This window comes from Podarcis erhardii (assembly GCF_964252035.2).
Source record: "Podarcis erhardii genome assembly, chromosome: 13".
Lineage (NCBI taxonomy): Eukaryota > Metazoa > Chordata > Lepidosauria > Squamata > Lacertidae > Podarcis > Podarcis erhardii.
Window position 1 is genome coordinate 51,920,935 of NC_138502.1, and position 20,054 is coordinate 51,940,988.

Sequence of the window (20,054 nt, forward strand, 5' to 3'; positions counted from 1 at the left end):
TTACCAGACTAATAAATATGAAACAGAAATGCTGAACTATTTTGAAGAAATATCAAGCGTCTGATATATCATTGCACATTTTTAGAACTGTCTAATAAACTGTTAATAACTTATAAAGATCCCTTCTATTACAGGAGGGAATACAAATGTTTGTATTTCGGTTTTTGTAGTTCTGTAGCATTTTCATATGAGGACAATCTGACACACACTAAAGTTGCAATCCTTTATTTCTGCTTACTTAGAAGCAAGTCTCTTTGACTCAACACGAGTAAAAATGGTTAGTACTGAGTTGTAACTCACAATTAACCCCATGGAAGAGACTGGGCTGTACCAGTTCAGACTGCAGGCATACTTCCATGCTTCTCCAAAATCCTTGCATACAGAAATCTAGCATGCCAGGAAGAAGGCTAGAAGGCCAGAGCCCTTGCCCCTAACATCTAAGCCCTACTATTGGCATGAAGGGAAAATGTGAGCATTAAGGGACTTTCAGCCCCATATCATCCTGTGACTTGTAACAGTTTTCCACATGCTTGGGTGCAAACATGTAGTGGGAACTCTTTTCTACTTGTGTAGAATTTAGAAACCCTGACTGAGCAACTTCTTTGTCCTTGCAAAGCCTCCTCAAGTGAGCAATGACTGAACAGGGCTCTTATTTCTTGACTAGTTTTCTAGGTGCACAGATATTTCTATTTATTCTTGGGGGGGTATGGAGGAACATTCAATGTGTGAGTTCTTTTATGTGGTAAGAAGAGGTACAACCTAGAAATGTAATTCTTTAGTTCAGTGAGAACTAAAACCATATTTTAACGATTAATTTCTGTAGATTCAGAGCAGTAATCTGATCTTACCAAATTGTTTTGGGTTTTTTTAAACAATTAGTTTGGTAAGAAGCTCTGAATTAAGCTTTCAATATTTATATCACCAATAATTTAGGATGGTGTGTATCAGGGGTCGGCAACCTAAGGTTCATAGGCCACAAGCGGCCCAAGGGCACCGCGCTAAACCGGCGTGGAGCAGAGCGGGGACCACCTTCCATGACGCTGGCCGACTTCCCATTGGCTGCAGGAAGCTCCTGCAGCCAATGGGAAGCTGTGCACGCCTCCTCCATGCCAGAAGGAGCGCTGGAAATAGTGTTTGCACATGCGTGCACGCACTCCGGCCCACGGCAGGGTCTGCAGGACCGTGAACCAGCTCAAGCCGCAAAAACTTTGCCGACCCCTGGTGTATATGGAATTATTCCATTTTATCATCACATAAGGAACGTTAGGCCAAATGAGAGTGACTGCCCAAGTTCATCCAGTGAGCTTTATAGCTGAACAAGAGATTTTCATAGCTCAGGTCCCCTCTTGACTAAATTCAGTGCACTGTGCACGAGAAGGGAACATCACAAAAAATTGTGAATTACTGTTCATTGCAGATGTTTGGTTTTGGTTTTTTGACCACTTGGTGGCAGGATTGATTCATACATGTGAGCTATACAGCAATTCAGTACCACCACCAGGTATATATTTTCTGAAATTGCAGGAAAATTAAGTCAAAGAGTACAAAATTTACATCTTACCTCCTCCCTCATTTTCTTGACAGTTTCACCTTTCTGTTAAAGAAACAGAAAGCATTTATTAGCTCACACTAACACGCTCCATGACTGGTGAATTTGTAGAAAAATATCAAGTAAACTGAGCTGACTCAAAAAAGAAAACCACCCTCGAAAAAGTGGGTCACTGACCTTTCCAATGATGCTGCCAACCTCCTGAAACAAAGCAAAGCAAAATATACATGAATGCAAGCACAAAAGAGAAATGCATCTACACATCTGTAAATCTTTAAAATGTAAATGGACTAGAACAGATATATTCAACATATCTAAAAGTATTATGTAACTGAAACAACAGAAATGCACAATTATGTTGCTAAACAAGGCAGTGAGCTACATAAAAGAAACTGGAGGTCCACAGACTAGCCATGGCCTGAAATAATTCTATGTTGCCCCTGAGGCCTAGGCAAATGCTTAATCAAGGTAAATAATAATAATTCCAGCATCTTTAACCATAAATAAAATAATAAAATTTGCATTCAACTTGTTAACAATCTTACTGAGAAAGCTGTGCTATAGAGCTATGACGTCTTTTTTGAAAAGAAGAAAGCATGATAACACAGGGTCTGTTCATGCTCAAAGCAGAGATATCACACCATCATGCCTGACAGACTATGGACAGCAGACAGCCTGAACAACACATATCCATCTATTAGTGGGAAATGATTTACACAGAAACATTAACATTTAACAAATTTTAGAGCTGGATGGTAATGCTGCCTGCATTGCTCGAGAAGTATCATACGTGATTAATACAATGCAGCTGCATAGCTCTCCCAACAGAATGTCGTCTGACTCACTGTGGACCAACAAATGTTACTATTCATGTCTTTTTTTAAAAAAAGAACAACCCAAAAAATAGTGCAAGGATTCATCAGGACATAGCCAACATTTGCTTCTGCAAGGCAGATACGATGAGCATAAATATTTTTATACATCTTCAAACTAGGCATTTGGATTTTATGAACCTTCTATTTAGGCTGTAATCCTATACAAGGTGACATGGGAGTAAGTCCCACTGAAGTCAGTGGGGCTTACTTCTAAGTAAATATGTACAGTATAGGATTGCACTATTTGGTTAGTTTCAAAAATTTCTGTGCAAATGTTTCTCAGAACATACCAGTAAGGCAACCCAAGTAGCTGCAGTTCAAACAACTATTTGGAGATTTCGTTATTTAATTTCCAGGTCCACTCATTTCCACACACCCCCCAACAGTGAAAATGAAGTGAAGCTTATTTCTTTATTGAAATATTTATAGACCACACGTTTGTGAAAAATACAGCAAGGTTATATGCAACACACAAATTACAGCAAGATAAATAAAAACAATCCTAAATACTGTTTGGTAAAAAAACAAAATCACCCCAACTCCACAATGCAAAGGCCTGCCTGAAAGAAGGCAAGAATGATTCCTGCCGAACCTCTATTGGAAGGGAGTTCCTTCCTCAGGGCTGTCCAGGCCTGCTGACCTATGAACTCAGACCCTAGCAAAGGATAATCAAACCTCAGAGTTTGGGGAACCACAAGACGTTTGCCATCAGAGCAACAAAGCAATGGAGGCAGAGAATAAGGAATCAGATTTTGATTTATGAAAGAAAGCTTTCCCCCCCTGCCCCTGACAACAAGAACGAGCCTGAAACACTTAATTTCCTCATAAATAATTGAGAGTGCTTGCAACTTTGGGTTTTTTCCTTTTGTAACTTAGGAGAAGCCCTTTCATGCCTCTTCCACTCCCATTTTTCCACATCAAATTAGACAAGATGAAAGTCCAGCCCTTGTCTTGCAGAAAACAAATATCTAGCATGTTTTCTGCCAATGTTAGTGCTGGAGAATATACACCTCCTAAATTTTCAGCTAGTCTGTTCAATAAGGAACTGTTTAAAAACAAAATATCTATTTTATTTAATGATAGAAGCCAGACGTAGCAGAAGTTTTAATGTCTAATTCACATGATGGATTAGGCAACAATGCATTTTGGCACCAAATGAGCAGTGCAGAAGCAGTGGGTGTTATCACTATGCAGGAAACCATTTCCAAAGTGATTGCTTTAGCTATAATGTCATAACACCCAGCTGTGCGAGTCAAACAGAGCCATACAGTGCAGCACTTACAAAGAAAGTAACTGACAGATCTAAACTTGACAACGCAATTGACAAATGCCAGAGATCCAAATATTCACTTATGCTGTTTGAGAGATCATTGTGTGCGTAATGGGGTAACAGACATGTGTGCCTTCAGTAAAGCTATGGCACAACTAACTTGCATTAACGTAACTTAACAAACGAAGGGTAATGTAAAGGCTAAGCGCCTGAGCTATGAACTCAAATGCCACCTGTGCCACATACTCTCTCTTACACAAGCTGCTATCTGTGCCTCAGTCCTTACAAAGAGGTATCTGCAGAAAGCTGAGAGGGAAATTTATGGCATATGCTTTCATGAACTAGAGTATACTAAGAAGAAGCCACAGAAGATTAGTTTTCAAGATGCTACAATATTTTTGTTGTAGCTGACTACCTGAAATGTAGAGGAGAAGGATGCTGTGGGCAGAAGGAAGATCTCTTCCTCCATCCTCTCCATTACTAGAATGCATGTCAGTCTACAACTGACAAGCTGGGCCATGTTGCAGATTTCAAACATTTGGTGGATCTCTCATCCTTCAAACAGAATTTTTGTGTCTGTGGCTGTCTTGAATTTTGTATAACTTACACAATGGTAAACAAGTTGAAGGAACAATTGTCTGACTTTCTGGAAGTAAAATAAACTCTGTGATTAAGATGTAGAATCATAGAATCATAGAGTTGGAAGAGACCACAAGGGCCATCGTCCAAACCCCTGCCAAGCAGGAAGACACACTTCTAAGGGTTGCTGCTACAAGGGGGTGTGCAGACATTCTTGCACAGCTCGTAACAGTTAACTGTATCTGGAGCCTTTAACCTTTGGGGCCTGTGGCCACATCTGGATTTCCACCCCACCCCAATTTTATTTGGTTTAGAAGTCTTACACAGACTGACAGCTCACTTACAGTACTTCACTGAAATACATATAAAATATGCATCTTAAAACAGGAAAGGAAACACTTTTGAACAAGGGATACATGGAAAATGGTGGCACATTTGAATTTTTGGAAAAAATGGCATGGGTGCCACCACAAAATATTGGCTATGGGGCATGGCAATTCACATCTCTCTCTCTAAAAACTTCTGGCCTGTGGGTCTCATTAGGCTCACCAGGAGTCCTTATTTGGCCTGCAATGACATCTTCCTTCAGCCACACTTGCAGGGCAGGTAAATCTACAACTGCAGCGGAATAAACAGGAGCCTTAAATTGCACTTCCGATGGCTCCAACTTTTTAATGTGCAAACCAAAAAACAGACACATCCACCTATCCCTAGTTATAATCAGTTTTGCTAGTGTGCAAATAAGGCTAAAATGTTGGGCCTCTAATACTGTTAATAACAAAGCAACCTAAAATACAACCACTAACATAAACCCATGTTTCTGACCCGCCCCCCGGCCAATATCTCAATGTAAAGCAAGTTACCTTTCCATGCATAAGAAGTCGTATAGTGAGTGTGACATTGAGGCCCCCTTCCGTCACCTTCGGATCTTTTGTGTTCATTCTTGTCCAATATCTGCAATTGTTGAATAGAGCGTTTCAGGGTGATTTCTCCCCTGCACTTAACCTAGAAAGACAAAAGGTTACCGTTCTGAAGTCAATGCTTCTCAAAATGCGAATCAATTCATACAAACTAAATATTTCAGCATAACTGAAATAACTACATATTTCATACAAACTACATATTTCAGCAAAACTACATATTATAAAGGGCAAAGGGTCTCGACTCACAATCACCATTTTTGTTTGAGGGTCCCATATTCTTAGTATTCTTCACTTCTGCTCTTTTTTATGACTGAGCTCCTAATGCTGATCTCATTATTTAACATGTTCCAGCAAGTGGTAAGAAATAACCCTTGAATATATCTTCATTATTTCTAGGCTGCCTTTCAGCAAACATGTCTGTGGGCGAATCTACATTTGTTGGTTATAATGTTAGAAATGTGTTATAAAAATGTGACACCAGGGGACACCGCAGAGCAGCGATCTGCCGGCAATGGAAAAATGCATTGAGCATTATATAACATTATTTAGTGCTATTTTTAATGACGCTTTTACAGATCAATGTAGATCCAGACGCATACTCTGAAGTTGAGACCTACATGCTATACAGCAAAAACCCAGAACTTTAACAAATGATCAGCATGATCATGTATGAACACAAAAGCTGAATTTTACATTCCACCTTGGTGCAGTGTTCTATTGAATTGCAGCGAAAATCAGCTGATTTCTTCTCACTTTCTCCATCCTTTTCCTTTTTTACTCTAGTGGAACAGATCTTATTTTCCCTTCACGTAGCTCCATAGTGATCATAACCTGATGTCACTGCCAGCAAGAGCGGCAGACGTCTCAAAGACACTGAAGTCAGCCAGTAACTGTTTTCCACTGTAAATCCTGGGTGCTTGTCTGTTTTTGTCTAGGAATCTCAGAAGTCCCTTAGCTTAGCTTCTTGAAGACCCAAACCCAAAATAGCACTAGGATGTCTCTTTAATTTCTTGCAGTAAACTTAAATAATATCTTAAATATCTTAATAAATAGGATGGGATACTAATGAAAGCTGAGGTGTCTGGTGGAGATGAAAAGCAAGAAATTATGAGAAACAATTATCCACATAGAGAGTGAGGCTGCATATGCACCATACATATAAAGCACAGTTCAAGTGCTCCCTCCCAAGAATCCTAACTGTAGTGGGTTAAGGGTGCTGGGAACTGTAGCTCTGGGAGGAGTAATCCCAGAATTCTTTATTGCTGGGGAAGAGAAATGACATCATGGGACTAGGGTAAAACTGTAAAGCTCCCTTTTTATTTTTGTTATGGGATGCTGTGTGCATATAATTTTGTTATATATAGGTATGCAATAGATATGTATAGTATTGGAATGTGGTTTTTTTATGTTATTATATTTTTGCTTTGCTATGTTGTTATGAAATTGTTTTTATAGTGCTTTCTTTGTTGTAAGCCAGTTGGAGCATGTGGGAAAGCAGCATACAAATGAACGAAGGAATGAATGAAATGAGGTTTCCATGTACTTTATATGTATGGTCTTCCACCTGGCACGTCTCTGCCAGAATTCAAAGAAACCTGAAATCAGCAACAAATATGACAACACATTACTAGCCCAGTTATGGAATCAGTCTAATGGCCTGTAACTTCTTGGGCTCCATAGTCTGAATTTATAGTCTAAATAGTAATAGTTATTATGAATTTACTAGTCTTCATGACCACAGTGCAATGTAGCTCAACATATTTATCACCATACAATGGATGCATAGTTGAGACTAAGAAACAGCGATCCCACTAGGTCTTTCTCTTTCATACTAGTGCAGGGTGGCTGAAGTTGCCGAGCAAAATTGTTGGGTGTGAGAAGAGTGCTTGTCTCTTCCCTCCCTCCCTAATTCTACCAGCAAATGCTCCCCAAACATTCCCCAACCTTTCTCTCCTCCCAAAAGACTGATGCTGGACGTTAGCCCAACTGGGAAAGAACAAGTCATGATCTCACACAGGTTGCCCAGTATGCTACGTCAGCTCTTTCTGCACACGATACATGTTTTTCCACCGACTCCTCGTCTTGCATCTCATTCTTTGACCTCTCCCAGCTGGCACGTCCCTCATCTCACTAAGCCCAGGCCGGCACCCTCTCTTTTTTGTCCTAAACGCCACTTGCAAAAGACCACCATTGTTAAACAGGCTGCTGTGTTTAGCAATGGAGGAAGATGTTCGGTTCCACCCCCCTCCAGGCTCCACATCTTTCCTGGCCTGCCTCCAATCCCGTCAGAAGCACCCAATTATCTTTAGTTATTTTAGGCAATTGTGTCAGCGAACACAGCAACTAGGTAAGGGATGAGGGAGGTCATGCGGCACTGAGGTACGACACAAAGCTTATTTTCTTTTATTTGTTGCTTGTTGATTCAGTGTATTGAAATCTGAAAGGCTCAAATAATAATAGGACACACTGGCCTTTAATACGATTCTCTTCAGGGAACAAAAGCTTCTTTTGGCAAGGCTACAAGGGCCGCTTGTTGTAGGTTACACACATCTTTCCAGTCAAGCACGATTAATACTCCCCCCCCCGCAATGCTCATGACCCAGACGAGGATCCTTTCAACTATATAATGTTAGTATTATGCGCTCAGAAATCTCAGTTTTAAAATGGGCTCCTAAAATGGAACTATAATTTAATTATTTTCCTGTAGCCTGTACCATTTTGTTTCATCACTTTGTGCCACAAGGCTAGTAGTTTACAGAAGGCAGTTACTGCCCTCCAGGATTATTTTGCCAGATCCTTTTAACATCTGTTTCTAAAAAGGACTTTATTTGCAACGGCATAAAGAATAATCAGAGACTTATTTACCCAGATAAATCAGGAACGAGTTAAGAAGCCTGGCGGGCTGAGGTGAGCCAAACGGAGGGAAGTGATGGCAACAGAGAAAAAGGGAGGAAGGAACATTTTAAAGGCTGCTCAAAGGGGCTCCAACGGTTCTGAAAGTATTTTCAGGTGATGACGCAAGACACAGAAAAATATATATAAATTGCATGGTGTGGGATATTGCCAGAGAAGATTTGTGAGAAATAAATCCCAGACATATGTAATTTTGCTTGGGTTAGTTTCAGTGAGAGCTGCAAGCATTAGTGTAATTGAAAGATTAATTTATGAGGGGCAATTTTACTCAGTGGTGTTATGGGTAAAAGGACACACCATTTAAAAAAGGCTGTTTTGGTTCTGGTGTGTATGTAAAACAATCTATTAAAGTGGTGCCTTTCATTTAGTAAATTGCAGGTTTTTTACACTTCCTTTAGTACCCCAAAAAGGTACCAATACAGTGGTTTGAGCAATTTGAAATAATTTAAATTAATTGCTTAAAAGGCAAGTCAATAATCAACTAATAATAACTAATTAGTCAATAGTCTGAATTATTATTATTTTCAAGCTCATTTGTAACAATATCTGTCAGGAAGCCAACAGTATCCTATGAAATGTCAGTCAGTTTGAAAATACATATCAATAGATATTACAATCTTGTGTTGCTAAACCTAAATGTAAAGATCCTTCCTGTCAATTAAGGTTTGGTGACTTTTCCTTATTTTTACCCATAATTCTGTTATGCTCCATTTAAATTGCATTAAAATAAAATAATACATTTTGTTTGTTGAAACTGCCAAGAAACCTGCTGCAATATCTGGGACAGCGTTTTCTCCTTCACGGAGAGCACGTGTTGCGGTGGGGGCCGCCAGGACACTCCAAAGTTGGGGGCAGGCTAACTGATCGTTGGCCACTGATGCAATTGGGGCTTCCCTTGTTGTTGGGAAGAAGTTAATGTTGCCATTTATTGATTGACAGCCAGAAATGCTAAAACTCCTTGCACGAGGCTAGGGCTTCCTCTTTTCGCCCATGCATCGGATTGCCCGTCCCCCCCTCCCTAGAATTAGGGTTGTTCGCTTTGACCTTCCTATGCCTGTCATGGGGTCGTCTGCTCTTGGGGCAGGGGCCCGGTAGGAATTTTGTCCATCTGGCTGATTGGCTGGGGCCATTTGGTTTTTGCCTACTGCGTAGCAAATCGTCACAACTTGTAAGGTTCGCGGTTAGGCATTGGTTTATGGTTTGGTTGGTTGAGGGGCATGGATTGGCTGTGCCTGCCCCTCTAATGCTGCTGCTGCAAGGGATTCCGTTAAAGGAATCGGGGGCTAACTATTGCTTGTCCACTCTGTCAAGGGGGCTCGGGTCATAGCAATGAGCTCCTGGTTGCATTTGGGGAGGGGTGAGGGCAGGTTCCCTGCTCCGACGCTACCCCCAAGTGTATTCCCCTTTTCTGACTTTCGCATCGTGCGGAATGTCAGTCTGTCCCCCATGGTGGGGGCAGATAGTCGCAACCAATGCCTAAGCAACCACTCACATTTTTGTATTTTAATAAAGTTGTGGCCAAAATTATGCCAAAAACCTTAAACAAAAAATTATGTGTGATGTGTGAGTTATTGGGGTGGCCCTGGGGACCTCGACACGCAAAGTGTGGAATCTGGCGGACAGCTCATTTCCAATATTCACATTAATCTGAGTGGCACATATGAGATAATTTAATTTAAGAATTCACAAAGATCAAATCCCTCAAGCACCCCTACTGTCAACTTGGGCAAATCTCCACTTATAGTAAAAAAAACAACAATAAAGCTTTGTCTATTTATTACAAAGCCAAGGTCTTAGAAAACGTTTGAAAAGGAAACACAACTTACTATAGACTCACAAGCGGTCAGTGTGTGTATGTATGTGTGTGTACAGATTAGATGGGGAAAGATAAACATAAAGCCTTAAGATCTTCCTGCAAGTCCTTATATAATGCAAATTAGATGAACCGTCATTTGGGATTTCAGAGTTTATCATTGCCTACATTAATCTGCTCATTAATATTGAGATTAATGCATCTCAAATGATGTAATGAGACAAATTATGCTGGCCTGAATCCAAACAACCCCATGACTAGTTCTGTGTGCCCAAGAGAGCTTTGGGTCCTTTTCTTAAGCAGGACTCCCATGCCCCTCGTGCTGCATGGCAAACTTCTGAAATTAAAGAGATTTTCAAGATGAGTTTGTGATATGATATGGCCGGCCTGCCATGGAAGGGGACAAAGGTGGGAAATCCAATAATGTCTCCTCCTTGATCAATAAAAAGTCAATTAAATACCTGGCAATTTGCTGCCCTGTCATGTGGAATAATCTGCCATTTGAGGTGGCTGCTCCTTTACTCTGCTTCATAGCAGAGATGGCCTATTGGACCAAATCTGTCTGACCTGTATTTAACAAATTGATTCCTGTCATGCCACAATGAAGCATCTGGAACCCAGTTTAAGCACAGCTTAGTTCTAGCACATGTGGACTGCAATATGGATTAATTCCTAGGAGACCAGGGGTCTTAGTGGACCACAAGCTTAACACAAATCAACTGTGTAATGCAGCAGCAAAAAAAGCTAATGTTTTTCTAGGCAGCATCAACAGACGTAGAGTGTTCAGCTAAGCATAGGCAAACATGCACTCTGGGCTTTAAGAAGGCTGATTTCAAAAAGCTTCAAGATAAAGGGGTCTCAGGAGACCACAAACTTAACCTAAGTTACCAGTGTGATGCTGCATGAACAGAAGTCTAGTGTCCAGGTCAAGGGAAGTAATAGTCCCACTCTATTCTGCCTTGGTCAGACCACACCTGGAATACGGTGTCCAGTTCTGGGCTCCACAATTTAAGAAGGATGTTGACAAATTGGAAGTACACAGAGGAAGGCAACCAATATGATCAAGGGTCTGGAAACCATGGTTTTTGAGGAATTGTTGGGGGAGTTTGATATGTTTCACTTGGAAAAGAGGAGACTGAGAGGAGATATGATAGCCATCTTCAAATATCTAATGGCTGTCACATGGAGAAAGCTTGTTTTCTCCTGCTCCGGAGGCAAAGACCCGAACCAATGGATTCTAGTTACAAGAAAGGAGATTCTAATTAAACATCAAGAATAACTTTCTGACAGTAGGAGCTGTTTGACAGTGGAACAGACTCCCTTGGAAGGTGGTGGACTCTCCTTCCTTGGAGGTTTCTAAACACAGGTTGAGGGGCCATCTGTCATGGATGCCTTAGTTGAGATTCCTGCATTGCTGGGGGTTGGACTAGATGACCCTTGGATCCCTTTCAACTCTACGATTCTGATTCACTGGTATCTTTTGAGAAAAAAGGAGGAAATTTGTATATGGCTTAATAATAAAAACCTCCAAGTGGTTTACATAAAATATACATTATAATTGTTGATAAGAGCAATAGCGACACAGAATTGCTTATTAAGTTAGCTGTAACAAAATAAAAAAAATCCTTCCAGTAGCACCTTAAAGACCAACTAAGTTAGTTCTAGGTATGAGCTTTCGTGTGCATGCACACTTCTTCAGATACACTGAAACAGAAGTCACCAGATCCTTCTATATAGTGAGAAGGTGGGGAGGGGTATTACTCAGAAGGGTGGTGGGATTGGGTGATTCGCAGATAGCTGTGATGAGCCTGTTGACGACTCTTAACGACTGCAATAGGTCTTACAGGAAAAAGCAAGGGGTGAGAAGGTGAAAAATGGCTTTGTCATGTATAATGAGATAAGAATCCAATGTCTTTGTTCAGACCAGGTCTCTCCATGGTTTTAAGTTTGGTAATAAGTTGCAATTCAGCAGCTTCTCTTTCCAGTCTATTTCTGAAATTCCTTTGTAATAGAACAGCTAGATGACCCTTGGATGCACACGAAAGCTCATACCTAGAACTAACTTAGTTGGTCTTTAAGGTGCTACTGGAAGGAATTTTTTTATTTTGTTTTGACTATGGCAGACCAACACGGCTACCTATCTGTAAGTTAGCTGTGTTTGGGTCCCTAGACCTTTGAGATACCAAGGTAACATTATTTTACTGGTCACCTAAATCTCACCCAAAATAAGGACTTCCATTTGATTAAAGAAAATAAATGAATCATATGAGTTTTAATAATTAAATCTAGATAAATTTACGTATCTGTTAAATTAGTAGTTTTGGAGAGAAAGAAAGACTTTGTTTTTACATGATACACAAACATTACATCAGACACCATGTTAGGAGAGGCATTCTTGCGAGAGAGGGCTAGTGCCTTTTCTAAGATGGCATCTACCATCTGCACATGTTAAAATTATAAAGAGTGTTTTTTAAATATGCTGCCCAATTAATTGGCAGCCCCTTTTTAATTAATGAAAAGGTTTTTAATAGATTAATCTAACTGATTAATATTGCTAAATATTTCAGTGCTAGGGGAAAAAGTCTTCTTGATTCTTTGCCATAGCTTACTCTGGGTGGATACGGATAAAGCAGCTGCACAGAGAGCTGTCTGGGCTCAAATTCCTAATCTACTTAAAGAGAGATTTATTAGATTCCATCAGCAATCTGCATCTCTCATAATTCGACAGACGTGTATCTGGATTTGTAGTATCAACATTTTCTCTGGTTTGTGTTTCTAGAGAAACTTTTAGCTGCGGGTGGAAGACAGCATCTACATTTGCAAGTAAAATGATTTATTACTGCCTGTAATAAATATAGCATTGATGTTACTGATCATACCATACAAAAGGAATATATATATATATATCTTCCTAAGAGTTAATTTAATGAGTGCTAGGTTAATATCGCAGAACCCTATTAACTAATGGACAGCACAAGTCTCAATGCAATCTGTATGGAAATAAAAGAGTTCAGGTTTACACAGAAATGTAATCATTCAAATAAAGATGAATATGGGAATTGACAGGGTAATCCCATGCATATTTACTCATAAGGCTGGCATCTTAAAAGGTATATCAGACATTGTGCTTTATATTCCTAGTCACTGAACTAAGACTGCATACACACAACATTTTAATCTGGAATCAATGGAGGCTGAGTACTTGTTTTTTCTACGTAGTCCACATACCATAGATCTAGATCTATTGCATACTGTATTTTTCGCCACTGAAAATCAATTCTTGAGCAACTGGTTTCATTCCAAAAATAAATGATTCATGCAGACTGATTCTACATTCACACAGTATGTTCATTAGGAAACAGTTGGAAATTGATGTAAGCTGTCCTGGCATTGCTGTGTTTGTGTGTATACACAACTCTCCAATGACACTATGGGTGGGTGTATAGCAAGATCACAACCGCTGCGTCCTTCTAGGCAGGAAAAGGTGTGGGGAACCTAATCAAGAGGAGTGTTTTCAAATGGGTATGTACCCTCAAACCGTTCAATGCAGAAAAAGCCCCCTCACAAACAACCCACCCCAAACTGAACACTCCCATGGCAGCTTTGTTAGGAAAGTGGTAGCGAACCCACTGAAAATGAGTTTCAGTATTTAAACTCACAACAACCCTTTAAGGCAGACCACGTGGAGAGATAATGAACGTGGCAGATCCTCTTCCCCTCCCACCCACACAAAGCTCTTGGCTTTCCTTTGCTCACTATTAATATGCTGGCATTAACAGAGTAGCGCTGAGTACAGTGCTCAAATACAGTACACATGCCTTGTGGGCTGAGAGAATATTTATTCAAACTCACAATGCCTATGCTCCAGATCAGCCTTTCACAACCCTGGGTCCCAGGATGTTGGACCACAACTGGTCACTGGTCAGGGATGATGTGAGTTGTAGTCCTGTAGCATCTGGGGACCCAATGTTGAGAAATGCTGCTTCAGATAATGTGATAATCTGTAGATAGCCCTGAAATAACTTCTAGGGCAGACTAGACAAATGGCATCACCATTCATGCAATGGTAATGATGGTGGTGTTTTTACGTAAATTGCAGGCATGGGACCCCCAATTCAGATCAGGACCCCAGCAAAGGAGGCTGTCAGGGGGCTTTAAAGCTTTGCCCCCTGCGGTGGTCTTAATCTAGATTGCTAATCCCACATATTTTGTTTGTGCCGGGGAGCCTTTCTTCCAGTGCAAATAGCAAGTGTGCCACCACCCACCCCTACAGGAGGGTTCAAAGGGTTGAAGAGCTCTACCTTCCACCACGATCCCAATCTAGACCAGCCTTCCTGTGCTTGCTATTTACTCTAAAATAAAAATCACAAAATTATTAACTGCATGAATGGTGTTGTGTGCATTTTGTCCCTATTTTGGAACACCAAAACTAAGGCTATGATTTGCAGATCCACAATGTATTCAGTGCCTTGGTAAAAGGGAGCATTGAGCTCTCACTTCTGTAGAGAAATAATGGCTGCCTAATTCTACTTAAGGGACGCGGGTGGCGCTGTGGTCTAAACCACAGAGCCTAGGGCTTGCAGATCGGAAGGTTGGCGGTTCGAATCCCCGTGACAGGGTGAGCTCCCATTGCTTGGTCCCAGCTCCTGGCAACCTAGCAGTTCGAAAGCATGTCAAAGTGCAAGTAGATAAATAGATACTGCTTCGGCGGGAAGGCAAACGGCGTTTCCATGCTCTGCTCTGGTTCACCAGAAGCAGCTTAGTCATGCTGGCCACATGACCAGTTGTACTCCAGCTCCCTCCGCCACTAAATCAAGATGAGTGCTGCAACCCCAGAGTCATTCGCGACTGGACCTAAGGGTCAGGGGTCCCTTTACCTTTTAATTCTATTTAAAGCTCTGATACAGAAATGCCAGAACACAAGTCAGTGCTCATTTGAGGATGACAAACCTCTTGTGGTGTCAAGATAACTAAACAGAGGGCTGAGCCTGAAACAGAATCTCTCTCACAGACACAGCAGAGCCATCCATTGTTTGCTTATTGTGCAATGCCTTTATTTAAGTGCTAAATTCATTGTAATGGCTCTTATTACGTGAAAACAACGCCACCTGTTTTATAGGGCCCTAATCAAGTGAAGTTAGAAATAATCTAGCCCAATGACGTTAAGAGAGCTGAGTTATCCAAGCTATTTTTAGGCACCATTGAGGATTCCACCCCCACCCTCCTTCCCCAGCTTAATCCCTTTAAAGAAATTATTCACATAGCTATATACTCCAAGTTCATAAAGATCGTAGCAATGTACACCACTAATATGAACAATACAAAAACACATAAGAACTAAAATCACAGCTCATCAGCTAACTGTAACTGATTCCACTCACCCTTTAATTGTCCACATAAGACTGGTGACATAGAAAGGTTTTCAGCAAATACTTAACAATTACCGTAATACAGAAGACACCTGCTAAATCTGGATGGAAGAGCATTCCACAGCAACTGAACCAATGTCACTGAAGACTTGGTTTCATGTTGACATCAGATAAGCCGCATCAACTCAGGGGCCAATTGGCAATGTTCCTACAGATCAAAGCTAGGATTTAGGGTCCCAGTAGGGCTGCCACCTTTGGTTGGGCAAAATAAATGGCAGGTTGGGCAAAATATGGGAACTACCATAATATGGCTTCTGATACTCATCTCACTGAGAGGATACCATGTTCAATAGTATTGAAATCCATTGAGAAATCAAACAAAAGTAACAGGGTTTCAAAAAATAAATAAATATGTCTGTGCTTGAAGCAGAAATTCAGTCTCTTCTTTGGCTATGCTAGACAGGGAGGTTTACAATAGCAATACAATTACACTCTAATTAATTCTCTTTTTAGTCACAGTTCTCCAAAGGATGGCAGAGCTGTTTGCTTATATTGCAAAGTTTCTTGGGATAGATATTTTTTGAGCATTTAGGAAAAGCATACTAAAATAATTCATAATAATTATAATTGCTTAGACTACGATCCTATGCATACTGTATATTCCTATATATAAAAAATGTAATTCTATTACTGTGCAGCCCCTACTGGAGGATTTGTAGTGCCTCACAATCCTGGATTTGCATGAAGTCAGTTTGGGTGGGGAAGGAAGAGAAGGCAGGTTGCGCAACAGCAGTGAGCATGGCATCAGAGCGAGATAGGAGAAATACTAAGAGGGGGAACGTGGTGGTTTTAAACAATGGCAGATGTTTGAGTAAAGGAGGAATGGAGGGAACTGAGAGGAAAATGGTGACTTCAAATGGCAGAGGTTTGACTTAAGAACCTTCAGACAGCCATTTGCAGGCTGCCCGTCATTTCTCTCTCACATATGAGTCAGCTGTGGAATATAAGAGGGAAAAGTTTGTGCACAGCAAGCCAGGAGGAAAACTGGTAGGAAAAAAACTGAGCTGCCTCATGCGAGAGAGAGAGAGAGAGAGAGAGAGAGAGAGAGAGAGAGAGAGAGAAATGATGCAAAGCATGGAAATATTCCACATTGCGTTTATTCCTGGTACCATCCATTGCCTTCAGATTGCAAAGTTCCAGATTCAATGTAGCAATTTAGAAGAGATATTTTATTAATAAGCAAAGACCTTTATATGTACAACATCCATCACCTGAACTTAACATTCTCAAACTGAACGAGCTAACTGACAGGTTTGCTCTCAAAATTCTTAAAGACGTTGTAACACGTATCAGTACGGGTTGTTTGTGCAAAGGCGGCTGTAGAATAGGAGAAATGAGGTTTTGTGCAAGCGAGAGATGAAAAAGGAGGTAAGATTAGGAAGAAAAGGGAATGAAGGTGGAGAATATGGGTTGCAAAAAGGAGGGAGTTGGAGGCATGAGAAGAATGGGGTTGAAGATGAAAGCAGGAGCGTGAAAGGGTTTCATAACTGGGCAGAAGGTGAGAATGTGTGGGAGGAGGAAGATGCGGGAGGTTGCCCTGGGGGTGGTTTGCGTAGAGGGTGGGGCATAAAAGGAGGGAGAGGAGACATGGACATGGGGATAAAGGTGAATTCAGAGGTGCAAAGTGGGGTTGCAGAACAGAAAAGACAAGTAGCTTTAGAAATGGGGTTCAGAAGTGAAGAGTGACTTAATAGTTGCATGGGACGGGAAGGGGAAACTCTAAGGGGTTGATGGGGGGTGACAGGGGGCTGGTGAGTGGAAAGAGCAGGGGTAGAGCCCCTAGTATACTGAGAAATATGTCAGATTAGTTCAGTGGGTCTTACTCCCAAGAAAACATGCATAAGACCCAAGTCTTAGGCTGTGTACACATTACCAGCTAAAAATGCAGCTAGGTCGTCCTTTTTTCCCCAATTCAGACCGAAGCAGATTTTGAGGGAAATGCATCAAAACACAGAAGGAAACAACAGGATAGATATAGATTGTGGCTAACATTGTGTGTACACTATTTCCCACCAGGGATGCAGAGTAAACAGGAGTGTGAACACAAGCTTAGAAGTATTAAGAATTCATTGGTGGGTCAATTTGAATTTGTGCAGCCAGCAAGTTAGGTCTTAAGAAGTGTATACTTTACTTACTGCTGCACAACATCACAAAGCATAGCATTAAACCACAAATCATGCTTGGTTCAATGGCACTGAATGAAGACCTGGTGGTACAAAGGCTTAGAATTGGGGTGCCAGACGAATTTCTACCACTTTCTACTACATTATGTAAAATCAAACAGCAAAAGGTTTGATGATGATGTTTTATACATTGTATTAGAAAATTTGCTTCCAAAGTTTCATTCTCCAACAACTCCGCTCACCCTCTTCAATGGCAGGCCCAACTAGCCAATGGGAACGCTTGGGCCTGCTCCCAGGGGCCATTAAATTGCAGCCTGTCCAGCTGTCTTCCCTGCCTTTTCATTGGATCTCCCACCCTCCCTAATTTACTAGCTTTTACTTGTGCTTTGACCTTGCTATGGACCAAACTGGCTGCCATATTCAGGGGCCAGCTAGGAATTTTTCCATGTGGCAAATTGACACCAGCCACCTGGTTTCCACCTACCTCATAGCAATGAGGTTAGGTGGTTAGGCATTGGATCTTGGCTGGAGAGGAGGCTATAGCCTCTGCCTGCCCCTCCTTAAGAAAAGGTATCCTGTTTAAACGATTTGGGAGGAGTGGCTTCTTTCCGAAGCCCAGGCGGAGCTAGGGCTATACCACTCCTCCAACAGGGACTCTGTGGAGGGTACCCCTATTGGGCATAGGTCATAGGGAATCCCCCCAAGATGTGGTTTGCCTTTAGATGCACTTCCAGCAGAGGGGCCAGAGTGGAATAGCAACGACTTCACCCAATGCCTATGTCAAACCATTCTCTACTGTAACCAATAAAATGGTGGCCATATTCAAGGCCAAACCCAACATGTTGTTGTCCCGAGGGAACTGTGGGGTCACGGGGTCTTGGCACACAAACCATCAGTTCTCTCATTCACCAAAAATAACAGGGAAAGCTTCTGTTTTATATTTTTATCTATTTTATTTTGTTCAGTGATACACTGTATTTCAAACTACACAATGCACAGTAGTTTTTATTAATCATTACAGCTGTCCTATATGTAGTGTAAAAATGAAACAAAAAAACCAATTTTGAAGAAAGCTACTTTTCTGCTCCATCCTCTTGGCGCATCAATAGTCACCTTAGTATGTTTCACACTCCAGAAATGGCTTGTGTTTTCCACATGCCAGGTCCCTTGGGACTTGTAACTATTTAACATACTGTGTTACATGGAATGGGGCACTTTATGTGAAATTTTAAAAAGAAATGAATAATCTTCAAAGTTGGACAGAGATGCTTTTGTTCCATGCAGAGCTGCAAGGCACATTAATGCAAGAATATAGCTTGATCACAGGAAAACAAGAAATCATTGTAGCTTGCATATAAAAGTTGGCCTGTTCTCTGTGGTCATAAAAGCATCACTTGATCTGCACCATCATTAGAACTGAACTGACCTTTTCTTGTTAACATTTCACACTGCACAATTAGTAAGCAACTGTTGAGCGATGGGAATGCCTTTGTACATATCACCTCAGGCAAGGATGCTTATTTTAAACTTCAGACAATCAGCTAAGTCCACGGGAAACACTGCAGGGCTTGTGAGTGTGTAGCCAAATGCAACAAGTGTGGAAAACCTAGAAGAGCATGTGTCCACTGTGTCCTGTGATTTCCTGCATAAACAAAGGCTAACATCTTAGAGTCAGAATCCGAAACAAACTGTCTTTGGAAAAATAACTGAGCAGAGTTCAACATTTTTTGAAGGCAACCTAAGTTTTGGAGACATGTGCGATGTCCCATGTGCATGCCGGGGCCCTTGATTCTTGGGAACAACCCAGTGCCTGTGGTGATCGCATTCTTACACCCGATGTCTTTTGGCATGAAAGTGTAAGAATTCTCTACTATCAGAGGAGCACTGTCTTCCTTGTTCTCTGCGTGTTTATTGTGGATAAACAGTCAGCAAAACTATAGCATGGAGCAACAGCCTATTTGTAATGCAAATGAATAGTAAAAAAAGTCTAGGAAATATGTTTTCAGTGGGGGGGGGGGAGGCAACCATAACATTATGTTCATGGGCTTGGTGGAGATGCCATATAATGAACATTTCACTCATTTTCATTAAGTACCTCACCAACCTATTCTGTAGTTGACAGCAGGAAGTGATAAGCGCTGTTTAGACAAACTGTGAGCACCTTGTATGATTTAATACCATCAAGAAGCTAAATTAATCAGACAGGGTAATGGAATGGACTTAGGCTGCATTTGGACGGCGCTTTATTCTGTCTTCCTGATGTTTCCTCACCTGTTAAATTTCATGCTTTATGTGATCTTTCACACAACATAAAAGTCACTTCTGGGGATCTAGTAGAATCTAGCAGGAGCATAGTATTCATTTTCTAGTTTTAGTTTTAATTACTTCCATTAAAAATCCATTTGCAACCCCATTGCAAGCTCTGCATAGGGGGAGTTTTGTGTTGTCATTTTCCTACGCTTTTCATTATCATACCACTGCCACTCATGTGATACAATTTAGGGAGATATCCCAGCATACACTTCTTTCCAACCATTTAAAATTTAGCATGACATTGGTCAAAAGGCCACAATTTTATAG

The 20,054-nt window shown here is 41.0% G+C and overlaps 1 protein-coding gene across 20 annotated transcripts in view; it reads right to left on the bottom strand.

The window, feature by feature from the left end:
* LOC309326412 (poly(rC)-binding protein 3-like) overlaps positions 1 to 20,054 on the bottom strand; it is a 183,191-nt gene that overhangs the window by 35,398 nt on the left and 127,739 nt on the right. For 14 of the 20 annotated variants that reach the window (XM_081835093.1, XM_081835099.1, XM_081835097.1 and 11 more), the window contains 3 exons: positions 5,137 to 5,278; positions 1,727 to 1,750; positions 1,562 to 1,594 (listed from right to left, as the gene is read on the bottom strand). In XM_081835093.1, coding sequence (XP_081691219.1) covers positions 1,562 to 1,594; positions 1,727 to 1,750; positions 5,137 to 5,214 — 135 coding nt within the window. In that variant the 5' untranslated portion in view covers positions 5,215 to 5,278. The remainder of the gene's footprint in view (positions 1 to 1,561; positions 1,595 to 1,726; positions 1,751 to 5,136; positions 5,279 to 20,054) is intronic. The other 6 variants (XM_081835086.1, XM_081835085.1, XM_081835084.1 and 3 more) reach the window with 2 other exon arrangements.